This window comes from Drosophila teissieri, chromosome 3L (genome assembly GCF_016746235.2).
Source record: "Drosophila teissieri strain GT53w chromosome 3L, Prin_Dtei_1.1, whole genome shotgun sequence".
NCBI lineage: Eukaryota > Metazoa > Arthropoda > Insecta > Diptera > Drosophilidae > Drosophila > Drosophila teissieri.
Window position 1 is genome coordinate 8250346 of NC_053031.1, and position 21217 is coordinate 8271562.

At 43.3% G+C, this 21217-nt stretch overlaps 1 protein-coding gene across 7 annotated transcripts in view; it reads left to right on the forward strand.

The window, feature by feature from the left end:
* LOC122618304 (FH1/FH2 domain-containing protein 3) overlaps positions 1-21217 on the forward strand; it is a 39759-nt gene that overhangs the window by 5011 nt on the left and 13531 nt on the right. For 4 of the 7 annotated variants that reach the window (XR_006326016.1, XM_043794658.1, XM_043794657.1 and 1 more), the window contains exons 3-4: positions 19-3515; positions 3962-4037. Coding sequence is in view for 5 of the 7 variants with exons in the window: in XM_043794658.1 (XP_043650593.1) it covers positions 19-3515; positions 3962-4037 (3573 nt within the window). In the remaining 2 variants the exon portion in view is untranslated. Of the gene's footprint in view, positions 1-18; positions 3516-3961; positions 4038-7477; positions 7629-18179; positions 18508-21217 lie in introns of those variants that run through there. The other 3 variants (XR_006326017.1, XM_043794659.1, XM_043794660.1) reach the window with 1 other exon arrangement.

Consider the following 21217-nt stretch of genomic DNA (forward strand, 5'->3'; position numbering starts at 1 on the left):
TAACTAACTCATCCACAGTATGGCACCTCCGGAGACTCCACATCGCGCTACACTTCACTGGCCACCCCGAGCTCCTACAGACCGTCGTTCTCTGGAGGAACGTACCGCCTCAAAAGAGATCCACCACCATCAGCCACCACAACTCCAGTCAGCAGCTATGTTAGTCGCTATGCAAAGACAGAGCCCAAGGAGGCAGCTCCGAGTGAGCGGAGTAGTCCAGTAAAGAGGTATACGGGTAACACTACCAGTTCCCTCGGAAAATATGGACGGTCTCGCGATCCCAGTCCAGTGGCCTTGGAGCACACTAATCGCACAAAGTCCCGGGATCCGAGTCCAGTTATTGACAGTGCCAGAAGTAAATTGGGAGCCACATATCGAGGAGGTAACACACCCACCACCTCCAGTTCATCCTCCTCGGCCACCAGGAACGCGTACAGCAGTCGCTATGGAGCGGGCTCTCGGATCTCGGGAAATGGAAGTGCCCTTTCTTACTTGACCACCAGTGATTTTCATGCCAGAACTGCCAGCAGGGCCAAGGCCAGCAGGGAAAGGGAGCGGGAAAAGGAGAAGGAAAAGGAGCTGGAGATAGAGGAGAAACCTAGTGAGGCATCTAATGGCACGGATAAGTCTCCTGCAAAGCAGCAGGAAGAACAACCGGAAAATGATGAAGAACCGAATGAAACCTTCATCACCATATCCGTAGTGACGAGAGCCACTTCACCCACTCTGCCGGGCAGCACAACCGTACAACGCACTCGTCGCATTGATCCAGCCAAAACCATAGAGAAGACCATCCAAAGATCCACCAAAAGGCGTGAGACAAGTGACCAGGAGATTCAGTCCGACAGATTAGACGATTCTACCCGATACCTTCGATACAGTGGCGGCAGCAGTATAAGCTCTACTTATAGTCCACACAGAGATAGGATCAGCAGTCTGCGGTACAGTGCCAGCCCCTTGAGCAGTTCAGGATCGGCAAAATCCAGTTCGGTGGGTGAGGGAAAGCAGATTCAGCCAATCCCAGAGACTGTTTCCCCAGCTAGGACCAATGGCTCTGTGAGCTCAGCCAAGTCCTCAGAAGCGCTATCCCCTCCAAGGACCAATGGCTCTGTGAGCTCAGCCAAGTCCTCAGAAGCGCTATCCCCTCCGAGAACCAATGGAAATGTGAGCTCAGGGAAATCATCTGAAGCGCTATCGCCACCCAGAAGTAATGGATTTATAAGCTCATCCAAATCCATAGATGCTGCATCGCCACCCAAGACAAATGGCTCTTTGAGCTCCTCAAAGTCCGCAAAGTCCAAACTTTCACCGCCGAAGGCCATACGCTTGAACTCGCGACAATCATCGGTGGAGAATCTAGTAAACAAACCACCTGCCCCTCCCAGCAAGGCGGATTCACCCACCAAGACTTGCAGCTCCAGTTCGGGAAGTTCGGCGGTTAAATGGCCCAACAAAGACTTCCGCAAATCCTCTCTAAATGTGGGACCCACGGATCGTCCACGGAAGTCCCGAACTCCTAGTAGTGGCGGAGAGTCCGAGGATCTACCCAATGGCAGTAGCCTTGAAAGGTCACCAAGTGCCGGGTCCGAAGGAAGTCTAGCATCGGGTAGTTCCTCAAAGAAATCAAGCAAGCTGAGCAATGGCAAGGTGCCAGGCAGTCCGAGGGTAAAGAGTCACAAGTCCTGCAGCGAAACCACCACTGGCAACTCGTCTTCGGCCACCGCCTCCGCGTCGGACAGTGAGCAGCAGGTCAAGAGCGTGAAAAAGCAGGCCAAAAAGAAGACCACCAACAAAGAGGGCGGTGCTGGCAAGGTCGCCAACGCCCACAAGACAAATAGCACCACTGAATCACCGCCAGCCGTGGCTGAGGTGGTGCCAGCGACACAGACAAGACTGAAGAAGCTATCGGCGGTGTCGAATTTTTTCGCCAGCCGTCAGCAAGACGCAAATAACGAACCGATCTTCCTCGAAAGCTCTGAGAGTTCGGGCGAACCGGAGGCCCATTCGCTGCCAGTGATCTCGGCATTGTCGGGCACCTCAAAGATCTCGAAAATCTCGGGGATCAGTCTGACCACAGACTTGCGAACGAACGAACCGCGAACGACGCCGTCGAGCGAAGCGAAACCCTCACCCCCAACGAATTCCCCAAGTTCGAGCACACGTTGCCCGCGGGAAACCACGACGGAAACGGGTACAAGATTACCCAGCAGCACCACTAGCACCACCCAGGAGTCGAGTCTTACCACCACTGCCAGCTTGACCACCTCCGAGCAGGACGATCCCAGCTGGTGGCAGGATACCAGTTTACAGATAAACACGGCTTCTGCTTTGGATCAAAATAATAGAGGAGAAATGCCCTCTTACAGGCTGAGGCACATTGATTCTGGTGAGGAGCAGGCCTGGTGGCTGCGCCAGGATGAAAATGGCGATGATGATGACACACTGGCGGAGGAGACCCTCAATACTCTGGATGATGATCTGCAAGAGCCGAGCAAAGGCACCTGGTGGAGCCAGGACGATCAGGACTCCAGCAGTCAGGTGAAGCTGATGCCCAGGAGTAGAATAACGCCGGAAAAGGATGCCTGGTGGCTGCAGGACGAGGATGAAGCTCAAGATTCTTCCAGAGAAAATGGTGATCTGAACAACAATAACAATACCGAGCCCCATGTGGAGGTGACACTAAGATTGCCATCGAATGGCAGCCAAAGGAGCAGCAAAAGTAGTGCATCCAAGAATGGAAGCAATCCGAAGAATGGTGGCTCCAATCCTTGGTGGCTATCCGGACCAGCCAGGAAGATGTTCAATGTGCAACGCGTTGAGTCGGGCGAAAGAGCCTGGTGGCAGGAGGAAGCCGAGGAGCCACCGCAATTGGAAAAAGAGAACGAACCACCACCGGTGAAGCCCCCCACTCCGCCACCGCGCATCATCAAGCACTGGGAGTCCGGGGAGCGCGCCTGGTGGTTACAGGAGGACACGGAAACCACCCAACTCCCTGCTCAGGCCAGCAGCAACGATGAGGAGCAGCCAGTTATGGTGGTGATTAATCAGCAGGAGTCTAGGGATGAAGTGGATCTAAGGCTGGCACCACCCACTTTCGAATCCCAGGAGCTAAGCAACTCCTTCGACTTCAACGCCTACTCCGAGCGACCTCCTCCACTGGGTCAATGTGCCAGTCCCATCCGCTGCGCCTCGCCCTACGACAACATTCCAAGATCGCAACTGCAGGAGCCACCACCACCCCCTCCCACTCGGACATCCCTGCAACCGCGCTTTTCACCCCAAACACGGCGAGCCGGCGAAAAGCTCTTCATTTCGCGGCATCAGAACATCGATGAGCTGCTGGGCGGTGCATGCCGCCCCCTCAGCCCGCTCTTTTATGGGAACACCAATCATGCGGAGGCCGAGCTGACCCCTCTAGCCGGCAAGAACATGTTCCTGCTCGAGGAGGTGACACCTGACCAGGTGCGAATCCACGACAGCACCGCCCAGCTGCCGGTCATCCAGAGAATGCAGCGGTAAGTTTGTGTTTTTATAACATACATATGTAAATCATACGACTTTTTTTTGTTTTCAATAAACATTTATATATGTATCGTATTATTAAGAGATTTAATCTATTGATATATCAATATATTTTCAATAACAATTTTCAATCTTTAAATAAGGAACTCAAATCATTTTTTGAAGATATAAAAATAATACAATTTGTGATAAATTAAATATTTAAATAGCATTGCCAAAAATAAATTGTCATTTAACATTTTTTATTTTTGGCAATAATCAATGTTACCAAATAGGTGCTAGTCTCAACAGGTGCGATATTTTGGCACATCAAACTCATGAAATATGCATGCTCGGGAAAATAATGCCGACGATTGAGCTTTCAGAGAGAGCTTTTCGTTTGTTGTGTGGTGAATTCGCTCAACATGTGGTTGCTAATCGCTATCTTTTGATCTTGCAGCGATGTCGAGTGGTTGGAGAACGGCAGCAACTTTTACGAGCCACCCAAACAACAACAGCACCAGCCGCCGCGCAGGGTAAGTGTCCAACCACCCCCACCCACCCACTGAACCACCAGCCCCTCGGAGTCCCCTGATTTCGAATCAGATTGCAAGCGTTTTGGCAGCCTGCCCGTCTTCTTGCGATACATCGACTGCCGCCCACACTTTTGGTTTATTTATACGGATACCCCTTGGTTGGAGGGGTATATAGCCGATAGAGTGTATTGCTTTGATGGGCAGCACGTAATTCAAATAAATTATTGTAAATGGGTAAATATATTTCAACCACTTCCTATATTAGGTAATAGTTATTCGCCTTTATTGATTGATATTTTAGATGCCTACCAAACTTTCTCTGCAATCTACACCTTTATTTTCTTTATATCCAACAACTGAGCACCCATGCACCCCAGTTATCGGCAGATATATAGATAAAGCCCCTTTGCCTTTCACTTATCGCAGAACTTTTGACACTCACCGCTCCGTATCGCTTACCTGCAGCTGGGCGTTCGACTTTAATACCTGGAATGACAAAGGGCAAGGTAGGGCGGCTCGACTCGAGTTGCGCACCCACACCCACACCCGCACCCAATTGAAGGCGGTGGTGCTGTGGTGCAGTGGTGCAGTTATCACCTCCGGCATCGCCGTCCAGATTCGGTCTTGAGTGACAGCCCTCAAGTGGCTGCGGCAGCCAAGCAGTCGGGTTCTGTGACTCAGCCGTGATTCGCGGGCTCTCTGGTATTCTGAAAATGAGAAATATCACTAACAATGAGAACCTCGTCTTTAAGTAGTGGACTTTCTGATACCCATTATTTAAAAAAATCTATTTAATTCAGCAATCATTCTGCAATTTATTACCTTTTTACGGAGTACACTATCTGCCAGCAATACAGCCTTTTTCAAATGTATTAAAATATATTTATATGATTATGTTGTCTATTTATCTAAAGCCATTATAAAAAGCAGTGATTTTTGCAAGTAAAGGGTTGGGAAATATTTTTAAATACAAGCTCTTTTGGCATAACCGTTTTTAGCAAGACCATAGACCTCTCATATACCCCTGTAGTAGCCAAAAAAAAAACTGAGTGTAAATGCAAATTCAACAAAGCGCAGCAATGCCAGAACAAAATGCGGAACAGCAAAGGCAGTTAAAACATGAGCACACAAATTTTATCTTAATTACATTCAGTCGGCGGTTTGGGGGCTTCCTTCCCTGGATTGAAGTGTCGGATTCGGATTCAGATGCAGATCCAGAGTCGCGCTCCAGTTTGATGGCCAACAAGCAACAAACAACAACGCACATTAACACCAAGAAGGGCCGGGAAACGAGAACAACTCTCGGCTAAATGGGTCATAATGCAATTAACATGAACATAAAGCCAAATCGAGAGGGGTAGGAAGACGCTGCCTGGGCGATAACTGTAAAAATATATGTATAATATAGTCAAGCGAGGGGCAAATTTCGATTGCAAATATTTGTTTATTCATTTCGCCCCGTGTGTACAGAAAACCTGAAAGCAATTGTTGACTTTGTGCTGCCAAATGTGGCCATAAAAAACGTCGCCGTACATTAAAAATCGAAAGTCCATTCAACTCGCCATAAAAAATACTAACGGAGATACCCTAGAAAAGATCTGTGTTCTCACCTTTTGAACCCACGATGAGTCTGCTAACCAAAAATAGCAAATGGCATTGATGCGTAAAAACCAAAACAAAAGCACACACAAAAAATCACCAAATTACATTATACAAGTCATTTAGTTTCATTTATCGCAGCTGCGAAAAAAACTAATGAACACATGAAATACATTGCGACAATCTGCGGATGACTCAGGTTTACATATGTATGTACATACGTAGTGCGCCCATCCCCAATCTCCGGATGCTGTCTTGGTTTTTTCTCAAGGCAATTGTTGTGCTTATTTTCCTGGGCGGGACAACTATACTATCAGTTCTTGTACTGTTTTTTACTGTTTTATGGGAGTTACTCACTTTTAAGCTTGAATCGGTGTTTGATAATGGAAGCGATTGTTGAGCATTGAGGTTTTGGATTTTATTTGGGAAACACCTCCGTGCGAAGTGTAAAAAAGAGGAGAGTTTTATTTTTGGGAAAGTCGGGAATTCCCATAACTATTCTTGTTAAGTGAGGTATTTTTCAACGATCTTGTTACAGGTAATCACTAGAGAAAAGCAATTAAAAGGGTAATTCGTGGTATTGAGACTAAAACAATTCCATAAATAATTAACTACATAAATACACTCCTTTAATGGCCTGCTATAACCATTGGTATTCGGCACTATCGATTTGCAATTAAGTAGCGTATCGAATGTGCGCCCATTAGTCGGCCAACTCCCCCATTTCATTCCCACCCAATGGCACTTGTAAATCTGCTGCCTGCACCCAAAACTCATTGCCCATAATCGCAACCTTGCTGCCACACACCCACCGCGAAAAGTCAGCGCCCATCGAGCAGCGGGTGAGCTGCATAAAGTCCGGCTAATGATAGGCTAACGCTCCATCAACGATAAGGCCAAATTGTGGCACACGCGCTGCCCGTCGAGCTATTTTTAGGCCCTCGCATGGGAGCACTTGCAACTTGCAAAGCACACTGTGCCAAAATATTGAATTAAAATCACTAATAATTGAGGAAAGATCAATGTTTCTCTTTACTGAGTGCTTTTCTATAAATATTATTAGAGAATATTTCTCAACCACTTTGGAACACTTACTTATAAGCTTCATATAAAATAAGAAGCAAGTCAACATTTTTTTGTAGTGCATGCTCAATTAGAGAGACAAACACCAAGCACCAACAATGTTGCAGACACTTATAGGTGTATACCTGACCACACTTACTCAAGCGTGCAACTTACCAACGTCATGAGAAACTCACCACGCTCGCAACCTGCCCCAAGTGTCTTACGTCTTAAGATCTTACGACTGCGTAAGGGACTTTACGATATATTGAAAACAAATCACACAGTGGATGAGAACAGTACATAATTAAAATAAAATATAAAAATTATTTTTTTTTCTATAAGTTAATCAGCATCTTGTTTGTTAGTTTAAAGATATGGTATTACATGACAAGCTAAGCACGTAAGCATTATAAGGAAAAAGAATATCACTAATCCGCCACGTTGGCCAAAATCTGGTTTGGTTAAAGGTAACACATGCACCATTGAAACTTAATTAGACCGCCTCAATATTCGTGACTAAAGTAAATACATAAATTTGAATTGCATGGCCCACTGTGCACCGGTGTTTTTGTACCTGAGCATTTAGCCTTACGTAGTGCGGTGGCTCTCTCTTTCCGTCTTACGTGGTCCCCACTCTCTTCTTCTTGCACTTTTGGCGCTGCCTTCTTCTTGCTACACTGTCTTATTCTTCTTCTTCCTCCTTCGCCGCTTTGGCGCTCGCGTTTTTTGTCAGGCTTTTCAGTTGCCTTGCGAACGCGCTCAGGTTCGGTCGCTTCGATTTTGTCGCGGGTGAAACAATCACCGTGGAATCAGAAAACCAAACTTCGCTCAGCTGCGCGCGTCGCGTTGCCCTGTGTGTGTGCATTTGTTGTTGTTGAGGGCAACGTTTATAATATATTTAAACTGCCTTAGTTGCTACAACAATTGGTAATTGGAAATGCTAAGCAAATCCCCAGTGATTAAGCCAACGAAAACAAAACTGGCGATAATTGTGCGAAACGAATTGTGGAAGAGGCGGAAACATCGTTAATAATAATAATGAATACCCAAACCAGCCAACTAGCCCACATATGATTGCAATTTGCCTTAAAGACAGACTATCGATTTATGGCATGTCACTGTGTCAGTGTCAATGGACAGCATAATCCGAGAGATTCGTCTTAATTGAGGTCCCACTGTGGGCGCCACTTCACGTCGTTGGTTCAGTGTCAAAAGTTCTTCAGTTTGGGAAACAGCTGTCTCGCCTCTGTATATGTACCATTCTTTCCTTCTCCCTCTGTCCCGAACTCCATCTCACCTATTCGATAAGGACAACACCAACTCACACCTATTGAGGATCTGTCCCTGCGGACAAGAAGAAGAAGAAGAATAAGTTGAAGAAGCAGAGGGAGCCCCATAGCAAATAGTGGTAGTAAAAATTGAAATATACAACAATAAAAGAGACGGAAAACGAGTGAGTGAGTGAGAGAGAGAGGGAAGTGCAAAGCCCAAAACCGGAATTGTGCAAATAAATCTCGATAAAAGTCGAGGCCCAGGCTTCTTTCTTCTGCTTTGGCTCGTTTTCCGCCAGGAAGCAAATCTTCGGTGAAGATTTTGCCAAATTACGAGCTGGGAAATATTGTTTATTTTCGACCATTACGTGGAAATTGCCCCCAAAGGCGATAAATGATCGTGCTTTCTTCCTTTCTCTCTCTGCACAAAGCACTCGGCATTAGTAAAATGCACTGCCATCTGTCACCTGGTAACCCACAAATTATTGACAGCAAATTAGCTCCATTGTGGTGCTCCAAATACCAAGGCCCTCGACTGCCGCTCAATTAGACTTGATTGCATTATATTACACCGTACCTATATACACACTATATATGTAGATATGTATATTTCGCAGTACAATCAGGCACATGACCAACTCAACTAAATCTAACCCAGCCATACTCTAGATCTGCTTCTTAGTCTGCTCTTCTTCTGCTGGCATTTATTTACTTTTGAATATGCAAATAAAGAATGCCGTGGAATTTATTATGGCGAAACGGAATAAGTTAATTCAGTTAGCTCTATCTGCTGTGCAAAAAAGGCTAAAATAAAAGAGCAGCTGTGCCAAGGGGGCGGGGGGTGAGCAAACCCCATTTCAACGCGGTTAGTGCGCTAAGTACGAAGTACAACACTAGAGCTTCTATTTAGTTATAGACACAAGCATGGCAAATTACAGTCGCTTGTGAAATTCAGTGAACTGATTTGGCAAAAAGACGTGCGAAAATTCGCAATGGGAATATGAGAACTTAGAACGAACGTACATAACTCGGGATCAACTATTGTAGTTATTGTGCTTATTTCAAGTAGTAGTGAAGATTCAAGAGAGTGTTAAAATTAATTGGCTAAAACATAAAGCTTCTCATCCGAACTACATTTAAGCCAATTCGCGATGCACCGCAGTTAAAACCCGAAATTAATAAGACAACTTGCTAAAGTGGTACCAATTTTCGCTTGGTGGCAGTGCCAAATGTGTTGGCACACTTGACGCACCCACTGTGCCCGGTACGTCGTAAACGTAGTTACGATTTTAATTATCTGCCGGCGTAATCTGCCAGCGCCGACGTCGACGTCGAGCGAGCGACCGCCTGTTGACGTGCCAAGCGCGAGACACTTCAGTTTTGGCCGGGGTTTTTCAGCTCCACGCTCCATCTTCGGCGACTTTTCACTCTTTGCTCCGCCGCTGTGCTTTTTTGTTTCTTCGCGCTGCATTCGCTAATCCAATTTTTTTAACTGTGCTGCCGCAGCCAGAAGAGACCGAACACCGTCCAGCACTTAGTCTTCCAAAGCAGAAAAAGAGGGGGGAAAAATGGAGTGAAAAACACCGACTTAAGCAGGAGGAAAAGTCCGGCATCATTCCTATATATCTCACTGTCTGCCGACTGCCTTCCTGCCATTTCTTGGGCTTATTTTTTCAACATTTTCGCTTAGTTTATGCGTTATCTTCTAGCGCTTATCTGGCTACCGAGTTGAAGTCGTTGGCTGGCTATGCAAAGTCAAGGTGAGCTCAGGTGTGCTTTTCTCTTCAGTTTCAGTTTCGGGGGAGGGGGCATCTAATTCGCCTTAACCGCTGACAGTTAATTATAATTCTCAACTTAATGCCAAATTAAGTCGAATGATCAACTGCGTGTACTAGATGATCTGTAATCGGCTTGGCCGACAACCAGTGCCTAATTGCGTGGGAAATGCTTACTCTTGGCTTACTTAAAGTCTTTTCAAAGTTCCATCAGTTATCTGAGTAGAGTAAAAATGTCTTTCAGTTCATTAACTAACAATCAAGTTTGCCGACAATGCGCATTAGTGAGTAATACCCTTTGTTTTTTGCATTTTTCCCCTCCATTGTACATACGAATATCTTTGTGATGGATGTGTGTTGTTGCCTGGGCCGATAAAGCGTTAAAGCCAAACAACGAAAGTGTTGGCGCTGCAACCGCGCCCCGAAAAATGTTTAAAAATGGTAAAAAGTGTTGGCTGCCTGTCGGTTTCTTTGGCTCTTGCTAAATACTGAATGCTGAATGCTATTGAGGTCAGTTGCTTAGTACACGCCACCAAAAGCACTCGCTAAACACACAGGCCTCCGCAGTTACATGCACATCAGGCTGGAAAATAAATAACCCATTAGCACGAAGGTCCGAGGCACTAAACTTTATTGATTTATTTGCCACCCTGCCTCGGTTTTTCTTCTCACTTTCATTGACATAGATTTCAGAAATATAAGTTCTGAAGCTTCAGCTCTCTAACATTGACATGTTGCACTACAAAATATTTGCAGTCAAACTTGGCTGACAGTTTGTTTCTGGCTCAAGGGCTGCAGAATATATATTTATTGATTCTCTTGCCTAAGAATACAAATACCATTTGTTATACAGAACATTGTAGATAAGCAGAGGTAGTAATAATATAGTGGTATAATATTAATGGAAAGCAATCTGATTTAACGCTTGCCTTCTAAACCTTCACATTTTCATTAATTGGGCTGTCCATTTCTACTGCACTAAACAAACATTTCTGAGTAAATCAAACACTCAAATCTTCCATTTATTTTTAAGACCCAACTCATACTTTTCGCCCCCGTACCATCTGCCTAACTCTAATGAAGTGATAACTTGCCTTTGGGCGGCCTTATCAGAGTAGCCCAACAAATTTTCAGTGATTTTTATCACAAGTTCAAAGCTCTTCTCAATGACTTTGAATGGTCGCCATAAAATCCAATGTCTGTTCGCGGTTGGTGCACCCGTGTGGCACCACAAGGGTTCGTAAAATGCAAAGTGGTTTGATTGTCCGTCATAAAAATGTTTATGGCAAAGGAAATGTCTATGGCAGCAGCAATTAGGTGAAACAAGCTGGGCTCATGTAAAATCCGATTTTCTGCCTGTGGATCAGAGATCTTTTGTAAGGGATCGCTTTGCCTTGAATTGATTTGCTTTGGCTTGGCTTGAGGTTGGTTGGCGAAACAATTTGCGGTTTTGTGTCTCGCAGAATGCCGATAAATAAAAAACTTATTACAGCATCGCGATCGGGTTATTGAGAAATATAACGACCTTGATTGTGATTGTGTTGTAAGTTAAAGGAGGCGGATCTCGGCTCTGTATACCTTTCTACATTACACATTTCTGGGTATTTGAAATTGCATTTCGAATCAATCAACCTCAACTTGACCTTGCCACAAACCCCATAATTTAACACTCAAACTAAGTTTTTGGGACTTGCACTGGCATGGCTGGCACTCCCCCGAAACCGAAGATAGCCGAAAACCATCATCAATTTATCAAGCGTGTGCAACATTTAAACGGGATGGTTGCATAAAATCTGCATAAAATTAATACGGGGTTTTGTTGATTTTCCCTCCTTCTTTTTCGATAAATGTATATACGCTGGCGTCGTGAGTCGTCAATGTGATTTATGCTGGAAAATGCAAGGCTCTCCGTCTTTTTAATTTTTATTTTTTGTATACCTGTCTTGGCAGATGCAATCGGCAAGTGAAGAAAAAAACCGAAAAAGAGTATGTTCAAATACAAAAATTTGTGTGTAAGCAATTTATCATGGCTAAAGTGAAAACACGTCCGAAGACGAAGAAGAAGATGATGCGAAGATAAAGCGCATTGTTTATTAGACTATAAAATGATGAGATGGCTGAGCCTCGGCTTGGCGTCGCTCATTAGGCCGAGAAATTATAAAAATCAAATAAAAGACGCAGCTGTCGCTTTAATATTGTTATTCAAATGGGATGGGCTGTTGAGTGAAAAGTGCTTATAAAGAAAATTGGGCATAAGCCATGACTAAACACGTTGGGCACACAGTCTCAGCATCAGCTTCTGCTTCAGCTTTAACTTCAGCTATTTACTTTCCATTCATCATCAGCTGAGCAGAACATCAGGGCAAACATCCGTCGCACGGGGCGTATGATTAACGTTTCAGTGGGGCTTTTGGTTTTGTCACTTCTTCTTCACAGATCTTTGCAAGCTCAGAGCTCGGGGGGTTTCAAATTCCACGAACCCTATCTGATGCGGATAAATTTATTGGACCGTCTTACGAAATCCAACCTAAATTCTTTACCAATGTCCAATGCATCAGTCTTAGCTTGTCTTAAATCAAATATAAATCGGAAAATTCCGAAAATGCGCCACATAAAAATAACATATAAATATCGAAATGTTTTAAGTGTCTGACCTGAATTCAAGCAGAAAATTGTCGCAGCTGAGAGCAGAAGACTCTAAAACTGGGCCATTTACACTGCCTGCCTTCTCTGGGCCTCTCTCCCTTTTGGCCAAAAGTATTTTAACTTTATTGTTATTATGATTGTTGTTGCCATTTGTTGTCATTTGCATTGCATAACCATCAAAATCGTGGCCAAGTTGTTTCGCTGCACTCAAAATATTAGTCACGCACTCACACAGACCAGCAAATTAGCAGAGCAAATGAAAATCCACATAAAAGAACTATACGTATATACGATCTATCTGTTTAAATTTATCTAGAGAGTATTGTGTGTATTTCGGTCAGCAGATATTTTGTAAGAATTCATGTCGCCTGCATTTCAAAAATAACCGCAAGATGGAATTGGACCTGTGAACCGGGCCACAACATCGCCATATGACACATCCGAGTGTAAAGGGAGCCGATCGGGGGAATGTGCCGGGTGATCTATCAAAATGACAAAATGCTCAACACGAAGATTCTGTCATTTCTTATGTCAGATTGCAGGGAAAACTCACGTGTGAGATGCATTCCTTTCAGGTAGATCAAAAGATGCCTTTGATAGCGCGTAATTTAGGGTAAGAGAGATTTCAAAGTGACTTTCCCACGTAACACATAACATTTATCTGACCAAATGAGGCACATAAATTATAAAACAACTCACATTACGTTCGTTGGAATGGGGCCTTTATCTTGCGCAGTTATCTGTAGTTTACCTTTGTATTAGGCTCAATGCTAATTTCTATGATGTTCTCCACCGATCCCCCCTCGAAGGTGAGGTCTAATGTGAGAGTTACTAGACCCCTTTCGAAATATATATCATAGGAAAGTGTTAAATGCCTTGCTTTCATCCGTAGAATTGATTTACTTTGCTTTGAATAATCCGATAAGTTAGTTTGCAGCGAGAATGTTTTTATAAATGATTCTGTAGTGTTCAACCCTATAATTTCATTTGACCTCGTTCGATGAATCTTCTTCTGACACTTTCATCTTGTTTCCTTTGTGTAATATACATGCATAATTTAAATTGCTTCTATTTATTTTCTTTAAATCACTTTCTTCTGCTCGAGTGGCTACCGTTCCGATGCATTTTCCACGCACACTCGAGCCGCGAGAGTAGACCACTTCTGACGTGACCCCAATCCGCAGATTCCCCCAGCTTTTCCCACCTCTTTGCCGCTGGCAATTAACATATTGACACTTACGAATCGCACCGCTCCATATGCAACCCGTAAGCTGGGAATTTTCCAGATGAACACGCCATCGGCGATTTCCTGGTCTTAGTAGTGTCGCCTCTCCATTTCCGTTCTCCGGGGGCTTATGACAATTACAAGCGGCCAAAGGCGATTTGCTGGCATTGTTATAATTAACTGTGAAGAACCACCTTCCATAATGAGTTGGCATTCCTGGACTTTGGCTTCGGCCCGGCATCCGCTGCATACGAAATAAGCCAAGGTTCTGGCCAGTGTCCGAGCCAAGAATTCAATAAATCAAGCGCACACGCACATTATGCCTAGGTATGCACGTGTGTCTTCCACCGATCCATTGACTTGCGGCTTTCGGTTTGGGGTTTGGATTGGGTATAACCCGATCTTGGGTTTCTTCTCTGTTCGTCCCTCCTAATGTGCTCCAGTGTTTTCCTCAAACATTTAACCGTTTCAAACACAAACGTGACACAATTTTCTGTCTCTGTGCGGCTTAATCTTGTTTGGCGGCCCATTACACTCGCCTACAAGTAATTGCAACACTAGGTGCATAAAGTTTTTCTACTTTTCTGGCTTGAATCATATTTTGTACTGTAAATGAATGAAGAATATCTTTAGTTATGAAATTGAATACATATTTTAAATACTTAGTAAGCAAATAGTTGAATACTTCGTAGTACAGTTTCTAGAAAATATTTAACATATACCATATTTCTTTTGGTGTGTATCCACATACAATTTCCTTGTTGACTAGTGTCGAGCTTGGCTCTAGAGTTCCACATTTAAGCCCAATCCCAGTTTCAGTCCCTGCAACCGGGCCAATCATCGTGGTTTGCCGTGTCTTTTTATTGGCAGCTGAAATTATTTTTAAATGCAGTCGCTTAACAATTTTATGTATTGCAGTCTGTTAGCCGGTCCGCCGATCCGCCTGTCAGTCAGTCATTCAGTCAAGAGGTCAAACAACTTTTCTGATGATTGCCGGAGAGAACCCCCACCGATTCCCCCATCTCAGAAGCCACGCTCAAATTATTTGTTTACTCGTGTGTCTTGGAAAACGCATTTGGATTCGTTTTCTCCAGCACACAGTTCCTAGCGTGACAAATCGTCTTGGAATGTGGAACTGTTTCCACAATCCCATGCTCGCATGATCGTATATACTCGTACATATGTGTACTCCTGTATTTTCTCGAATTTGTATGGCCAAATATTTGCTGCTCAGCGAGCCATAGCCACAGCCAAAGTGGGAAGCTTTTTCAGCTGGTTTCCTCCTTTTTTTTGCGCATTCTGCGGACCCATTGAACCTATCTGGGTTTATGTCTTTATTAAGTAAGCGATCAGTATCGCAAATGCTTAACTGATACGTACAGTGGTTGGGATTGTTCACTTCGTAGCTTGGCACTAGATAAGTTTGAACAGCTAAAGTTACATGCTCACTAAATTAAATTGCTTGACTTCGAGTGAACTTGAAATCGATCAAGTGTCACGTGCAAATATTTGTATTTTGCAGATGGTGGGAGAATGTTTACGATTGTATGTTTGACATTTACAAGTTTAACTAAATAACTCGTGTGATATTAAGGTGAATTATTTTAGATAAGAAATAGGGTCTTTCGCTGGATACTGATAAATTAATCATGCTAATTGAAAATACAACACTTCCTGCTGAGATCATTGCGAAATAGATAGATATTTAACAATCATTTAAATTTAATGAACTTCCTCTAAAACCTGAACTACATCAATGTCGATGCTCTCGATGGGATCATCGTGATCATCATCTGGCCATATTTAGCGAATCAGGGGAAGTGCCGTGGGTAAGACTACTGCACAGTAGCTGTCAATTAAGCGTCTTTAGGAAATTGTTAAGTTATTAGCCATCGTGGTAAGGAAAATTTGCATAATTGATGGCATAAAAACTGAAGAAGCGGCGGCTCCTCGAGCGATTGCAACATGGTGATTGCACATTGGGGGAGGCACAAAGCGGGTGCACCGAGTAAAAGACCACAAGGCACTAAAAAGTGAAAGTTCATTTAAGCAAGTCAAGGCGAGTTGAGCCAAGAAAGAGAAAAAAAACGCAAAACCCAAAAAGAGGAGACCAGCAGCGTCAGCTAAAAGAAAAAAAGAGTTTCCTTGAGCCAGCGGGCGGGTTTCATTACCTGCCAGTTGTTACTGTAGCTGGCTGTTGTTGTTGGGGGTGCCACTGCTGCCAAATTGCCCGACTGACTGCAGCATTTGCATAAATTATTTACACTTTAATGTGGCCAACATCGGCCTGGCCGTCCGGCGCCATTGTCGTAATTTGTAACTAAATATGCCAAGCCAAGCAGCCAACCAGTGAAACAGCCAGCATTTACAATGTCTTTTAGTTTTTCCATAATATTTATTTCATTTCATTAAATTTCTGCACGTCGCCGACAATGAGGAAGCCATAGACAAACAAAATGTTGCATATACATATGTACATAAACGATTTACGCTGATGGTCACTTAACTTTCTGACTTGGCCGAAACCCTTTTTTGGCCAGCAGGAATACGTTTCGTATGCGTGAAAGTAAATCTTTTCTTTTTGCGGCCCCAACTCGACTCGATTTTCATTTTCAGTTTCAGAAACCGAAACCAAGAGACCAAAAGACCGAAAGACAGCCTGCCCACTTGACTTTCGCATGCTGAGAACAAGTTGTTGCCGGTTTGCTGATTGTTGGTAGTTTGGTAACTTCGTTACTTCGCTTTTTTCAGTTTTCGCCGGTTCTTTCCTGTATTTTGGCACACCTGCCTGCTGCGAAAAGGAAAAGGAAGCCTGGCAAGGTCCGTCTTCAATTCAGTATCCCCAGTCTTTCAATTAAACCCTAACTCTTTGTTGTTAACTTCCTTTTTGAACCCTTGGCCCGGCCCTAAAGCCAGCCTGAAAACACCTCGGTTCAACGCTTAATGACTGGACTTATTTCATTTCACATTCCGTAGAATCGAGTCGAGCACTCGAGCTGCGAGTCTTTGGAACAGCTGTTTACGTTTACACAATATTCTTGGCCTTTTGTCTTCCCTTTGTTAACCGCTTTTATTAGCCTTTTTATGGCTCTGTATTTTTGTATTTTTGTTGTTTTGTTTTCCTCAATTCATTTCGTATTGCCATTCGCCGTTGCTTCGCAATGAATTATTGCAATTAAGCGCGCTTTTTGTGGCTTTTTAAGAGCCGCCACTTTTGGCATCTGTGAAAAATGTGTGTTGAGTTAGTGGCTAAAATACAAAATAATTACATGTTGTATAGTGCAAATTGCGAACCTAACTTATTGCCAAATGGTAGCAACAGAGAATCTGTTAAGTGAAAAATGGTTTTAGTGGAATTTATTAATTGGCCAGCAGGCAAAAGAAAGCTAATGCATGGATGGAAATAGAATTGAGTAATGTCTTTGGGGGTCCGCAGATTATGGGATTATATGAAAACGTTTTTTAAATAATAACTTTGTTATTAAGTAGAATGGTTTATCTAATGAGTTGGAAAAGTGTAGAAGACTATGAAAACTGATTCGACTAATTGTTGGTTAATTGTTTTTCTCTTCCGCGCACTCATTAAAGTACTTTCTAAACCGCGACCATCTCATCTTGTTTCAACCCATTTCCCAACCGTCTTCGGACCTCCGGCGAGTTCAATGTCGGTGTGCGACAAGTGTTTGAGCCGAGTCTTCAAGTCCAAGTTTAAATCCGAAGTCCAAGTCCAAGTCCAACTCCAAGTCCGATTTCAAGAGCAACACCGCCGGGCCAAACGGAGTACATTAGAGTCACGTTATGAGCATTTATGCGAGGGGGGAGAACCACAGACTTTGGCTACCGACTGACACTCAAGAACCTCGTTAACAAACCCTCCTCGGCCATAAACATAAACCACAAAAACGCCACTCTGCAGCTCCGACTCTCCTGCATATTTGCATAAACGTCTGACATTTAGCGGTACCTCGGGGAAATAGACATAGCGGGCCCCAAAGAAGTCGCCCTCTTGGTATTTGAGTATTTGAGTATTTGAGGCCTGATTTGGTTTCGATTGGAGGCAGTGCGCCCTGCATGTTGATTATTTTGGGCGTCTGTGTTGTCTATGTTGTGTTGTCTATGTTGTTTCTTACATACTGAACTGACATTGAATTGAAAGTTACACAACAGTCCGAGCCAACAGCCATCATCATGACGTTATGAGCTGAGCCAAGGCTTGTTTTTTGTCGTCCGTCCAACCAGAAATCCAAAGACAAATATTTACACAAATGAAGAGAAAAGCGAGCGATCCGGTTCGGCATAGCAATTATGCTATATCTCGTCGCTATAGCTATTGGAAAGGGGAAGGAGGGGCGGAGTGGGCGTGGCGTGCCAACAATTTGCAATATTTAGCATAAAATTGCGCAACATGCGTGTGTACAATTATGCAACAATTTTTATTATTTTTGTGGGGCTTGGCATGGCTTTGGCTTTAGCTTGGCCCAAAGAGCCATCAAAATCGAAATTAAGGCAAATTGCAAGCGGGCTGTAAGCAAACAAATCTCATGCCAAAAATCCATTTCAGTGTTCAAGTGTTCGAGTGGTCGAGTGAAAATGTAAATAAATCATAGCGCGCGAGATATAGAGAAAATCGCGAAAAGTAAATAGACCCTGCCGAATTAAGTAAGACAAATGTGCAAAAGTGATTGAAAGCGGCGTCGAAAATGATTGTGAAAATGGAGCCGGACGAACTGATCACATTCCGTGTCCAGTACCTGGTGGACAGCGACCCGCTCTCCGCCTGCACCGCCTTCCCCATCCCGGTGCGGGCGCCCACCTACGCCTTCGCCACCACCATGCCGCTGGCCAACCAGCTGGCCACCATCCTGCGGCTGCTCAACGCGCCCCAAAGCGTAAGATATTCCGTTTTTACACAGATAGAAATAAGGTGTTTCATACAATAGGATTTTTATTAGTTATTTAAACTCATATCTCTCCATTTGAACAAGAGCTCAGGATAACTTACTTGATATGTTTTATTTATAGCTTATTTAATGCTAGTGTAAATTGATAATATAAACTAATTCTGTGTCTTCATTAGAAGATTCCCTACTTGTTCTGTAAAACCATTTACTTTTCACCCTGTTTATACTTAAACTGGCCAAAAAACGGGCCACAACAGTGTGTTTACTCTTTCTCTTTCGGTCTTAACTGGCTTGGCTTATCTCTGGCCAGCTTATCACGGGCTAAATCTTTCGGCCGAAAAAATCTGCCGTTGCGCAAAATTAGCCAAGCAACACGCATACAAATATGAAAAGGCATTAACTCTTTTACTGCGCATTTACGAGATACATTTATATACATTAATAGGTGGATAGCAGCATTATCGCGATCAAGATTTCAAATTAACTATTCTTTTTATTCATTAAAGTTTTCGAAGGTTTTGCTAAATTAAAATGTATTTTTATGCCATGACGACAAGTTTTTGCCAATCGTCAAACTAGTGATAAAACTGCTGATTAGTTAAACAGCTACCGATAAAAGTATTCAGACTTCTACTTCGGATTTAATAAAAAATTTTTAATAAAATAATATGTGTTGCAGCTGTATTAAGTTTTGCGAAAATAATATAAATCTCCAATCAATTGGGATTTGTATTTTAATATGAAAATAAACCACGAATTTGTATAAAATTGACTTTTTGATGCTAAATTTCGCTCTAAGCGTGTATTTATAATATTTTAGTGGCAAGCCAAATGAAGGCAAGAAGTTAAATTCAAAATTCGCATATTTTCGGTCTGTTTTTTGCAGACAAACTCAAATATTTGCATAGCGTGTTTAGACGCATTTAGCGCTCCACATCGCTTCCACATTTTCTATAAAATAAGCGAATGAAAGAATCATAACTCGTTCAACACGGGCTAGAATGAGCCATTATTGCCCTGGGGCGAAAACACAGAAAAAGTACACAGAATCCACAATTGATTTATTTGAGAAAATTTCGCATGAAAGCTGAAAGATTAAACTTTGGCCACAATCCCACAAAAAAGCTGAACATTGGTCGAATGGGTTTGGTTTGGTAAAGGGAAGGAAATAAGTCAATTGAAACGGAATAAGTTTTATTTGCGGCCAGCTGAGTGAGCGTTGAATTGGAAAAGCCACAACTAAAACATATAGACGTAAAGTTGTTCGAGAATCTGCAAAAGTGGTAATTGGTCAATAATGAAGGGAAAAGTTTCCAGGAAACAAAAATAAAGAGTTTAGCATGTTCTTTTCTATGGCCCTATTTGCAATATTTTATTGTGTGGCAAGCGATTTGAACAAATGATGCATTGCAAGGCAATGAACCCGCTCCTCCAGGAGATTCCACCCAGAAGACAATGGCAGATGCACCTCGCCACCGGAGGCTCTGGATCCGACGAGGGCTTGGCTGGGTTTGGTTTTGGTTTGGTTTGGTTTGGATCTGGCTCCACATCTGGATCCACTGGGGGAAGAGGAGTTGGCCCAAGGCTGGGCTAACTTATTGCTATCGCGCAATCTGTGGCAACTAATAGGAAGTCGGAGCGAAGAACTGCAACTTCTCCTTCTTGGAGTGCATTGTAAAAGCCGGGCTAGTCAGCTAGTGAGCTAGCCAGCAATTATCTAAGCCTGCCATTGTTTGGGCCTGACTTTGACTAATTTGCAAAAAAGGCCACTAAGGAGCTTCGAACAGCCCCATTCCCTCTACCTGTCATCTGTCATCCAGTTGGATGTTGGAAGTTGTTGGGGAGTTGGGTAGTTGGAAATCGGTGGAACCGCAAGGATACGTAAATCTTGACAAGCGGCGGCAATAAATTCTAATGAGCAAATCGCAAAAGGAAGTTCTGCTGGCTGCTGCTCCCCATCCCAGGATGTTGTCGTCGGTACCAGATTTATGTGGCAGGCAGTTGCTGATCTGGAAAGCCGCAGGCGGACCAGTGGCAGCTGTAAATGCCATTTGTCCAATTAGTCAGCGAACAGAACTTTGCTCGCTCGCTGCTCCCCTGCAACTTGTTAAATTTAGCGCATTACAATAGATTCATAAATTTTCGCCGCACCGATCACTAATCTCCAACCAGTGCCGTCGTCGGTGTTTTCGATGACATCAGACATCAGGCCAGCAAACTGATTGAAAGCCAACAATGTTCAAAATATAAATAATCATTGCCGGCCAATAAAAGGCGAGACTCAATAAGTTTTTCTAGTGCTGTTCAGGGTATTTTCATTGTTAAGTCAGCCAAAATAAATTGTAAATTTGATTTGGTTCTGATTCTGCATATTAAATAATGTTGTAGTAGATGTGTCATTTTGAACAAATGACTATGCTTGTCCGTTGGTTTAAGCACACTTAAAGTTTATTACCAATTATTTCGAAATAAATTAGGGTATAAAACACTCGGCCCTCCTTAACAAAAATAAGCTTATTTCACTTTGTTTTGATTTCAATTTGAATGTTATTCTTTTTGCCAATTATTTTTGAGCGTTACTTTTGCTTTGGTCCGCTCAGTACAAAAAAGTACATATATTCTATTCTCGTAGAATTAGATAGGCATATCGGGAGTTCTACCAATCAATTGAAGCCAAACAAAGATCGATAAAAGTATT